This window comes from Herpailurus yagouaroundi, unplaced genomic scaffold, assembly GCF_014898765.1.
Source record: "Herpailurus yagouaroundi ecotype Mexico unplaced genomic scaffold, PumYag 195, whole genome shotgun sequence".
Classification (NCBI taxonomy): Eukaryota; Metazoa; Chordata; class Mammalia; order Carnivora; family Felidae; genus Herpailurus; species Herpailurus yagouaroundi.
This window is the reverse complement of record NW_024412426.1, coordinates 2,182,892-2,195,108: the sequence shown is the minus strand read 5'-3', so window position 1 is coordinate 2,195,108 and position 12,217 is coordinate 2,182,892. Positions and strand designations below refer to the sequence as shown.

The window sequence follows — 12,217 nt, the reverse complement described above, 5'->3', positions numbered from 1 at the left end:
GTGTCCCTATAATTCAGACTTTTAAATAATTATTCAAAAATATATTTCTAAAAAGTGGTATCTTTTTTTTTAACGTTTATTCCTTTTTGAGACAGAGAGAGAGAGAGAGAGCATGAATGGGGGAGGGTCAGAGAGAGAGGGAGACACAGAATTGGAAGCAGGCTCCAGGCTCTGAGCTGTTAGCACAGAGCCTGACGCAGGGCTCGAACCCACAGACTGTGAGATCATGACCCAAGCCGAAGTCAGACGCTCAACCGACTGAGCCACGCGGGCGCCCCTAAAAAGTTGTATCTTAAAAACATTCAAGGCCTGAATTAGATTTAGCGACTTGTATTGTTGGATTAAATGCTTTTTACACTGTTGGATTAAAGGACTTTTACCTTCCTCTTTTCCAGATTGCTAACATTCCTCCTCATTTTGAAACTTGAAAAACACAATATAATAATTTTTATTTATGGACTAGCACCAAATGAAGATTACTACTGACTTAGAACATTAAATTTATCCACACATGAATAAGACGAAATAAACCAAATCACTTAACAGTATCAAGGTCCTACTTTGTGCTAGATGATGATTTCAGTTCTGTACATGGTTTCTCTCCTTTACTTGCCGCACATATTCTGAGGCAGCCATCATTACTACTAGCCCCTTTTACGAACAAATGAATGAATGAGGCACAGAGGGGCTGAGTACTCACCCAAGAACACAAATCAGGATGAACTGGGGAACCAAGATGTGAGGCCAGGGACTGCAGAGCCTCTGGGCTCCCAACCTGGATGCTACACCAACCCACCAAAATACAAATGCACACTTTGTCTTGGATGTCTAACAATTTCGACATTAAAACTGTAGATTCCCACAACCCAGCAATTCTTTATTCTTTTATGAAAAATCACAAATGAGTTAGTATAGAGAAAAAAAATTTTTTTTCAACTTTTTAAATTTATTTTTGGGACAGAGAGAGACAGAGCATGAATGGGGGAGGGGCAGAGAGAGAGGGAGACACAGAATCGGAAACAGGCTCCAGGCTCTGAGCCATCAGCCCAGAGCCCGACGCGGGGCTCGAACTCACGGACCGCGAGATTGTGACCTGGCTGAAGTCAGACGCTCAACCGACTGCGCCACCCAGGCGCCCCGAGAAAAATTTTTTATAATGTGAATACAGCTTAAGGGATAATGCCAGGGGCACCTGGGTAGCTCAGTCTTAAGGTTAAGTATCTGACTTCAGCTGAGGTCATGATTTCACGGTTCATGAGTTTGAGCCCTGCATGGGGCTCTCTGCTGTCAGCATAGCGCCCTCTTTGGATCTTCTGTCCCCCTCTCTCTAGTCCTCCAGCCCCCCTAAATAAATATTAAAAAAGGGACAATGCCGGCTTTCATTTTAAAGAAAAATATACCCCCAAATTAAGCTGACTAATATGAAAAATGTACTTATAATACAGGCTATTTTCCATGAACTAGATAATATCTTATTGTTTGAAAAATAAACCAAATTAAAGTTCAATTAGCTCACTCTATTTTTTATTGTAGATTATGGAAATATTAATATAATTTGATTATATATAAATTATATGCTTTGATGATATATCAGATAATTTAAAAATTATGTGTACCAAACTTATCAAGTCTTTAGTTCCTAATCAGCAATACCAGCTTTTTCTACTAGAAAACATGCAATTGGTACCATTCTAGTCACCAGCTGCCCAAAGTGACAGACTATAAGAGGACCACTGTAACCGCTAGATAGATAGAGCTTATACGAATATTCTAGGTCTAAGACTAGACAAAGGAAAGATAAGACATTGTTTGTTTTGCAAGACAAGAGAGTATCTTATACAACGTTATTAATAGCAGAATGATTCATATTAAATTAAGGATAATCCATTTTATTTCAGGTTAACAACTAGCATTTCTGGTCTACAAAGGTTTTCCCATAGTTCATCCCCTTTACTCATCCCAAGCTTGTGAGGGAGTCAGGTCATATATTCCAGTCGTATCTCAGGCACTAGCATGTACACTATGGAGAATTAGGCTTTTCCCAAGAATAGCTCTGCATGCACAACCCTTAAAAATGTGCATTTCCCTTGAGCAGGAGCTTCCAGTAATGAATAAGCACACAACGTATGTGCAGGACTACGCTCATTTTCAGTGACAGAAATCATTTAAATATATCTGCCTAATAGGAACAGCATCAGGAACTGATATTCAGGCTTATCATGTACTATCAGTTTTTGACCAGAATTATTCTTTGCTCTGAGTAGAATTAAGTAAAATGTAACTGTCAAATGGATATTTTTTTCTGGCTCCTAACAGGTCCCTAGGGAGTCCATAGAACAAATGTAATGATTAGACTGAAAACTCACTAATAATAGATTTCCTTCAACCTTAATTTTTAAAAATTCATTTCTTCTGTCCTAGGCCTGCATTCAGTATTTAAGGTCGTATTCCACCATAAGAACATAGATGCATCAACTACAAAACTGCTTCTTTTCTACACTAAATTTCAAGTTTTCTGGTGAAAAAAACATTTTTGTAATTAGGATTTTTCGCTCTCTTTAAATTCACTCTATGCCTAAATAGGCATTACTCTGAAGGTAGCATTAAACTCTATCAACTTCAAAATAAATGTCACAGCAGATAAATCCACAGCTCTTTTGGGAGACGCATCTTCAATACTAATTCAGATGAAAAGACTATAAACAATATAATTACCACTGGTTGGTTTCTAAAATATATTCTGATAAAATACGTTTTTATATCTACCATGTTTCAAAATTAGAACCATTTTAATAACTTTTCCAGTAAGAACCTACTATTTGAAATTATCTGTCAAGATTTTAAATGTGAAAATCCTAAAATTAAAGATTTGGGTTTTGAAACAGATTTGCCCACTGCATACTGCCCTGTTTTTTAATATGAACATGATAGGGGAAAATGGCTAAGAAGAAATTAAATGTTGCTTCTGTTTGCTATTTCTTTTTTTTTTTTTTAATATTTTTTTTCAACGTTTTTAATTTATTTTTGGGACAGAGAGAGACAGAGCATGAATGGGGGAGGGGCAGAGAGAGAGGGAGACACAGAATCGGAAACAGGCTCCAGGCTCTGAGCCATCAGCCCAAATCTGACGCGGGGCTCGAACTCACGGACCGCGAGATCGTGACCTGGCTGAAGTCGGACGCTTAACCGACTGCACCACCCAGGCGCCCCTGTTTGCTATTTCTTTTATCTGTAAAAGGTAGGCCCCAAGAATAACCTCACTCAATGTTATTATTCATTATCAGCCACCCACCACATGACCAATAAGCACAGTGGATATAACTATTCTATTATTGTGCAACAACCCAGGAAAAAGGGAATTGTTCACGGTAATGTAGTAAAGTGCACCTGTAAAGGAAAGTATGTATAGCTTCTGGTTGTATTAGTGAAAAAGGCATGCATTCAGGGTGTCTAGCATCTAGACGCTCCAAATGAAAACTTTTTAAAAAATAATGGTCACTATAATTTGAACTATTTATAATTTACAGGAACTTTCCAAATGTTCCTGTAAAGAACGCTATTTTATCCCCTCTTGCTCTATTTAATGCACTTTAGAGTGTTCTTAATTATAGAATATGCTGTCCTCTTAAACCTAAATTTATCTGTCATAATCTTTCGTCCACTCTAAATTGATCAAACAGTACTGTCTTTCCATAAAGCATTTGTTAATTTCTCTCATTAGTAGTGCAAACAATTGAAATCAGGATGTTGGAAGAGTTAATTGCATAAGATAAAATACAGCAGAAAAGGAAAATAATACCTGTACTTTATGCTTATTTCTTCAATTTTCTGGCTCATTTTTGAAAAAAATAATATAAGAGCGAAGTACAGGCTGGTCCTCAGTAGTGTATCATTTAGCACATGGAGGCTTCAACTCAATGAATCCTAGGTGAGTTGTTTGCTGTTCCCTATACTCGATATGCAGAACGAACAGTTTTAGCTACTAAGATTCCATTTTTTCCCACTCAATTTTTCTGCATGTTCAAAATTTCTTGAGACGTAGGATCTAAACTTGACTTCTTTTGACCCTGTAAACTAAGAATCTGATTTAAACAAAAAGCTTCCTTTTATTTTCTAATTTAGATTCTCTTTCACTGAAAGATTTATCTAATAACAATTCTTCCCAGACTAGAGCTATTCCTCTCTACTGATAATACATGCTTACCTACTCTGAATAACTGTCTCTAAATAGGTCTGTAACTATTTAGTTTTACACTAAAGTGAGCCATGACTCATACTGGTGTTATTGTCTAGGGAACTGAATTATACACAGGCAGCTTTCTCCTTCACGTAGTAATTTTTAACTGTGATCATTAGTTTATCATGAAGCTCTATTTTTAATTGCTTTAGGATTAAGGAGTGTAATGTACATTTTCTAAATGTAGATTCTTCACAATGGTAGTATGTGAATGTCGTGAATATGAAAACAGGTGAAGCTAAGTTTTAGAAGACACTTGCTAATAATACAGACTAAAGTATGATTCTTAGGAGGACACACATTTCAATTACAGAGTATAAGTAATAATTTACCTGTCTTAAAAATAACAGTCACAGTATAAATATCAAACTAAATTAATTCAATCTATTAACAAAAAGATAGGCTATTTTTGAGACATAGGAATTTTAAGAATTATAGGTTCTAAAGTACCTAAAAGAAGATCATCATTTTAGTAAGTCATAAGGAAGTCTGAAAGACTGTGGCATTATACTCTTGAATGGGAAATTACATAAGCATATATGTCTCTAGTTGATTATTATTTAAAAATAAAACACTCTGTGATGTGTTCCTATTTAATTACCCTACGAGTATACTCACTGGATTCTAAATCATAAAAGATTCCTAACAGGGCTGTTTTGATACCTAGCAGGGAATAATGAAATAGACCTTAGTAAGAATTTTTAAATGATTAGGCTTACCTGAACATGTTGATGAATCAATTTAATAGGTATTCACTGAATACCTATGTTCTAGGTTCTACGAAAAGTAAGTATAACTAAAGCCATACAAATCAAACACACACAGTCTCTATACTTAAAGTATTTAAAATCTGGAAGGGCACAGAACAAGTTCAATAACAAGAAAACCTATGACTAGCCACAAAAACAAGCATTAGAGGCAACAAGTCAGAAATAATAGGTACCACATGCACCTACTCATCCATCCATCCATTCAATATTCATACAGCAATAACCACTACTAGATAGTTGGTATACAAAGATAGGTAAGATTGGGGCACGTGGGTGGCTCAGTCGGTTGAGCATCTGACTTTGGCTGAGGTCATGATCTTACGGTTTGTGAGTTCCAGCCCCACATTGGGCTCACTGCTGTCAGTGCAGAGCCTGCTTTGGATGGATCCTCTGTCCCCCTCTCTCTCTGCCCCTCCTCCACTCATGCTCACTCTCTCTCTCAAAACTAAACATTTAAAAAACAAAGATAAGATCAACTAATTTAAATTTATATTAGAAACAACGTAACAAATTTCTATAAAGATGGGATTTCAATTAGACTTTATATAAAATCTGAGATTTAAATAGATTCAAATTATAATTGGGTTTGACATTTCAGAGCAACCTAAATGAAGGCAAATCCCTGATGATATTGGCTACGTCTTTTACTTTAAGACATTATGTTCCTCCTTTTCTGAATCTCTTCACTATGCCTTCTGGTACTCCTGATCTATGATAAACTCCTCCAGAACTTCAGGTTCTTCTATGAACCCCCCAATGCTTTACTTCAACCAAAATCCAATTCTTCCTTGAGGATACATCATCCTCTGCAGACTTATCCATCCTGGTTATTCCCTCATACCTGAAATGCCTTAGAGTCAAAAGCAAAGTTCTCCACTGCTTTCTCAAACATTCTTCCTCTGAATTTATAGACCAGAATAACTATTTTTCTTTAAGGCTGATATCATCCTGTCTTCATAGATAGTCTGTCCTGGGCATTTCCTTTGCATTCCTCAAGAACAATAATCTTTCATTCAATCTTCTTTTGTACTTTAATTTCTGCCAGGATCTTTTGTGACTTCAGTGTGCAGGTGGATAAGCCAGCCACCAAGAACCTGGCCTCTCCTGACCAACTTATCCATCTCCGGTGATTGTGTCTCTTATTCTATCTCAGATACTCACTCTGGACTCTTGTCGTCCATCACTGAAATTAACTGAAAGCAGTCTCCTCTCTAACTACATTCCCCTGTCATTCCACACTTCTTCAACTCCTCCTGTCTCATCTGTTCCTTGATATCCTTGGGATTTTCAGTCCACCAGCCTTTCTCCTTCCACTGCCTATCAGTCCCTTTCTAGCTTTACTTCCATCTTTCTTCAACTGAGATTTCACGGTCCGCAATTTAAACACATGTCTTAAAAATACTCTTAACATTTTTGCCTCTCATCATCCCAAATGTATCAGTTAACCCCCATTTTCAATTTGTTCCCTGATAATGTACATCATCACTGATTACATCGTTGGCATCAGTATTCAAAAAAAATTTTTTTTTAATGTTTTATTTATTTTTGAGAGGGGGAGAGAGAGACAAAGTGTGAGCAGGGGAGGGGCAGAGAGAGAGGGAGGCACAGAATCAGAAGCAGGCTCCAGGCTCTGAGCTGTCAGCACAGAGTTAGACACTTAATTGGATGAGCCACCCAGGCACCCCATTGGCATTAGTATTTAAGTGTGCCCATGTTTCTCCTAACCTCAAAAACATCTTTCCTAAAGTCCTCTTCCTTCCTACTTTCATAGCCAAATTTGGCTTAAAAGTTGTCCCCATGATTACCACTCTAGCTTGGATTCTGCCTACCCTCTACCCCATCCAAATTGGTCCCGCTAAGGCTACCCATTACCTGAATATCCTGAATTCAACGAGCAGTTAGTTTTCTTTTTCTTTTTCTTTTTAATGTTAATTTGTTTTTGAGAGAGACAGAGACAGAGAAACAGAGCATGGGCAGGGGAGAGGCAGAGAGAGAGGGAGACACAAACCCACAAAGTGGGCTCCAAGTTCCGCGCTGTCAGCACAAAGCTGGACACAGAGCTTGAACTCATGAACTGTGAGATCATGACCTGAGTTGAAGTCAGGTGCTCAACCAAATGAGCCACCCAAGAGCCCCTCAATGAGCAGTTTTCAATACTTAGATTATTGGTTCCATTAGTAGCATTTGACAAAGTTAATTATTCCTTCCTTCATAACTGATTCTTGGCTCTTGGGATATTTTAGTATTTCTTTCTTCCTACCTTACCCCTCCTTTCTCCAGTCTTTAAGTCTAGGAGTTCCTGAGGATCTCCTTCCCTCGGAGACAAGCCCACCCAGTCCCACGTCTACTTACTATAGATGCTATGCATTCACACAGAAATATGACATGGAGCCAGACTGAATGGAACACAGATGTCAAGGCACATGTTAAGCGCCCTCTATTGCTAAAGCTTAAGTTTCAACACACTTTCTGCGGTAGGAAGTCCAAATGAGCTCAGCTGGATTCTCTACTTAGGGTCTCACGAGACTGAAATCAAAGTTTCAGCTGGGCTGGGCTATTATCTGGAGGCTCTGGCCAAGAATCTACTTCTAAGCTCATTCAAGGTGGTAGCTGAATTCAGTGCTTTGCAGCTACAGGACTGAAGTCCCCATTTCCTAGCTGGTCACACTGCATACATTATGCTAGTTAAATAGTGTCTGTACGGGAAGGGTTGTGAGAGAAAGAACAAAGTCTCATTATTAATAAACCATAATAAAAAATCTAATATTATTAAGAAATCTAGTAGCTGAATGAGAAATACAACTGGAATTAAGAAAGGGGGAGAGGTGGGGTGCCTGGGTGGCTCAGTCGGTTGTGTGCCTGACTTTGGCTCAGGTCATAATTTCACTGTCTGTGAATTCGAGCCCCGCATTGGGCTCTTTGCTGACAGCTCAGAGCCTGGAGCTTGCTTTGGATTCTGTGTCTCCCTCTCTCTCTGCCCCTTCCCTGTTCGTGCTCTCTCTCTCTCAAAAATAAAAAAAAAATTTAAAAAAAGTTGGGCGGGGGGGAGATGCCATTCCAGGCAACTGTTATACAGAGTAATATGGCGTTAAAGATGCAGGTGAAGAAAGTAGCTGGGGTTATAGACCAGGAAAGAGTGCCATTCGAACAAAGATGAGTACATGAGAAAAGTTCCAGTAAGAGGGGTACACCGGGGCAGGAAGGGTAACTGATAACATCCTAGCTGTTGAGTCTGGCTTCAGAGATGACTAAAACAACTAAATAATCAACCATATGGCTATTTCAACATTTGTCAGTCAGGGTTCTTATCTGAAAACACTGGAAGCTAACATTAAACGGAAGAGTAATTTATTAAGGGAATCAGGATGACTAGAGAATAGGCTTATGGGTACGCTTCTCAAGAACAAAAACTAAAACTACGCTGCAGAACTGGCCCGGTGAGGAAATTGTGCCACTGCTCCCCATGGACACTCATGTGCCAAGGTCTCTTCTCTCCTGCAACAGTCACTGTCTAGCACACATACTATTTCTGCACCAGCAAAGCTAATTCAGAATTACTACGGACTCTGAGTATCAGATTCCTCCACCATCAGCCCATGCAAACATGATGTGAGTGCAGCCCCTGCTTCTCTGTTCAGTCTGTACTGAGGTTTCCTGGGCACGAATAGGACTGGAGCGCCTCGTGAGCGTGGCTCTGCCCGAGCTACCAGTCAGGCTGGGAAAGTGAACTTGCCCTCAGGGAGGTGGGACTATTAGTTGGGACTTTCTCAGACATTAGAAGACAGTTGAAAATATATGGAGGAGTGAGAAACCATAATAAATATCCAAACAAAATGTCATATATTTAGCACACCAAATGCATCTAAATTCCACCCATTTCTGTTCTTACCTAATGCCTTTCCCAAAATATATTAGTAGAATCATAATATCAGAGATAGATGGGACATTTAGTTAATTCCCTCATTTCACTATTAAGAAACCTGATGCCCAAAGTGATTAGATAATTTATCCAAAGTTACAGCCACAGCTAGTTAGTACAAAGGACTCATGCTTTTCAACTCTGTATGTTTTCTATCATTCAGTGATCAAACCGAATCTTTATCTTAAAGTTCAACTTAAATTCTCCCCTCAGGGAAACTCAGGGTTTAGTTCTCAGTCATCCGGTGACAGTGATCATTTTTTCTCTCAATGTACTGATTTGATCAGTTCCTGAATATAAAGTTAAATTTTCCATTGTAGAATTCTGTTTTTCTATTATTACCCATAAAAGTAAACTGTTATTAAACTGCAAATATGTTTAATCACAGTATATCAATTTTTGAATATCTTAAAACTGTCCTTTACCTAAAGGCTAATTAATATTCTTGCAACGACATCAAGTAATTATTCAAAAGCTACAAGAATAAATTGTTTAATTATGAGAACTTCTCACTCATTTATTAGTACATCTTATAAAATTAAAGCTAAAATCACCCACGTAATCTATAATCACATGATTTTTCTATACGGTTAGTATCAAAACTTAAGCAAAGAGAACATAAACACTGTAGCACATACAGAACACAAACATTCTAGGAGTATTTTATTGTTATGACAAGACAACTGATAGAATTATGAGTCTTGACCTCAAAATTGTGGTGTGCTAAATTGTTTTTGGCACAGAAGCCAAAATATTTTGGATTTGGAGAAGGTGGAACGGGAAAGATGGAAAGAGAGAGGAACAATTAAACACAGGCAGTAAATCTGAAAAGGGTGGCAGTGTAAAGAAAAAATTCTCCCAGAGCAGTGGACAGTTCTAGTCAGATTCTTAGAAGCTATTTGTCTAGCACTTTTTTCTTTCTGGGAACATGCTTCAGAAATTTACTGTACTGGTTGTCAGAAATATAGAATCAAGGACTATGAGCCAATACATGTAATGTAGGTATATACAGAAATAATTTAGTTGGACCAGAGATGAAACCATATTATTTTCTGTTGCTTCATTTTGTTTGTGAAATGAATATAATTAACACAGAGTTGGAAATGGATCATTTGAAGTAAATAAATACAAAATACATACCTCATGATGATACGGTCATTCTCTTCCAATTTAAATCAGGTATATTTCTCTATAAGAATGTGTTTTCACAGATTAACTAGTCATCACTCAGACCAAATCATGAAAAAGTTTACAATCCTATTAAGAACTGCCAAATATTCAATTTTATAAAAAACTGCTTTTTCCAACTCTGAAATACTGCCTGGACTTCTTTTCTCTCTCCTCCGATAAACTGCTGATATTATATTTTTAAAAGGGACATTTCCCCACAGTGGTAATTCTGCAATTTAAAATTGTAACAAGTTATCAATAAAGGCTAAACAGTATCCTACAAACCCGCAGGGATACACTATACTTACTATGGCCTTTGGTTTTAAAAATGTTGAAATCATCCAGCTGAAATGGTATGGTGAAAAAAAAAATCTAATGTGAATGAGGGTCCTATAAGATCCAATGCTTCCTGGTATAAATTCTCTGATCTTGAACTTATGCTTACACCCTTTAAAAGCTTAAAAACAACCCTCAAATATTATACCTTTATTTAAAAATAAACATCCATTCTAAAATCTCTGTATTTATATTATAAAAATGCTTTTAATTCAATATAGTAGAGAGGAATAAATACAATTTGTAATTTACACTTACAGCATATCACAGATTTTCTCATAATCTAAATAACTATGTGACATAATGTATCTCCGGTTTAAAGAAGCAGGTCAACTCTCCTGTGATTTGCAATGTCTTGCGGGAATTTAGTTAAAAATATGGAGGGAGAGAGGGAGAGAGACTTATATGTGATCAGAACCTGGAGCAAAAAAGGGAAAAGGGATAATAGCTCATAGACGAAACTGAAGTATTTTCCCCAAACTACTGCAAAACCTTTGTTTAGAAAGGGTACAGAGTATAACAAGGCCAGATTTTCTTTTGAACCTTTAAAAATAATTTCATAGCAGTTCTGGAAAGATAATTAGCCATGACCTGGGCAGCAGTACATATTCTATAAAAGCAAATGATTTCTGTGGCATATTAAACAAGATACGGGGCTAGATCTTACTGTACCACTTAGTTTTAACCTGGAAAGGAAACAATAAAATCTGCATGGAGTTCGTTTGATGTCATAATCAATCATCTAATAAATATTTAACACAGGAACAAATGTGTAAGACATTGGACTGGACTCTGTGAAGGACTAAATAAAATACATAAGTCACATATAATCTTCAAGGGCAACTTTTCTAGAATGAGAAAAAATTAGACCTATCCAGGGCTTAGAAATTTTGTAAAGGCATGATTATTGCATTTAGAAAAGACTGAGAAAGTGGCTGGACTGATAATGGATTTTAAAAACTCTCTACGTTATATATCACGACATAAAGCATAGTCAGGCTATTTGATCAGATACTCACAGAATGATTGTAAGAAGGTTCCAATATCACAGGTAGTGACATTTTCCCTTGAAGATTCAATTTCGTCAAATAAAAAATCTTTTCCCCCACAATCTTTTCCTTTTTCATACGGTGCACACCATACAGTCTAAACCGAACTGCGTAATTTCCAATCATCTCGGATTCAACATGATTGAATTTGAATGTCTCTGTGAAGACAGGGCATGGTCCTCTCTGGATGCTGGTTTTTGCTCTCTGCTTCTTTATAGGTAGAAGAACAAGGTGTACTTGCCATGAGTTGCCACCTGTCCTGTTATATGTTGGGATATCGGTGACAGCTGTCACTGTTACCAGAAGCTTCTGTTCTTGTGAGTCATAGTCAAAAGTCACATCCAGTGTGCCATATTTAGCTTCTGGCTCAGGATCAAAAGGTTTGGGAAGCTGTGAAGATGATCCTTGAGCTGACATATCCTAAGAAAAGCAAATTCAAATGTTTTCAGTTTTTAACTCTAGTATTTAATCGAGCATGTAAATAAACATCTGATACTGCTTTAGGAGGAGGATGTGAAAACTGTCACAAAGAAGGTAATAATAAGTAACAGTCAACTATGATCAAAAGCTACTCCACAAGGTCAGAGGAGTAAACGTGGTAGGTTAAACTCAAAAGCTTATCATAATACAGACAAAGAATTTAGTATTCCCCATCACAATTCTGAGAAAGTTGGATATGTTTTTATAATTAAAAATACATGCTTCAAGATGTATCTCTCTTCCTTTCGTAGGAAAC

At 37.3% G+C, this 12,217-nt stretch overlaps 1 protein-coding gene across 7 annotated transcripts in view; it reads right to left on the bottom strand.

Moving 5' to 3' along the window:
• SYT14 (synaptotagmin 14) overlaps nucleotides 1-12,217 on the bottom strand; it is a 221,638-nt gene that overhangs the window by 62,723 nt on the left and 146,698 nt on the right. For all 7 annotated transcript variants that reach the window (XM_040446356.1, XM_040446357.1, XM_040446359.1 and 4 more), the window contains one exon: nucleotides 11,452-11,901. In XM_040446356.1, the coding sequence (XP_040302290.1) occupies nucleotides 11,452-11,901 (450 nt within the window). The remainder of the gene's footprint in view (nucleotides 1-11,451; nucleotides 11,902-12,217) is intronic.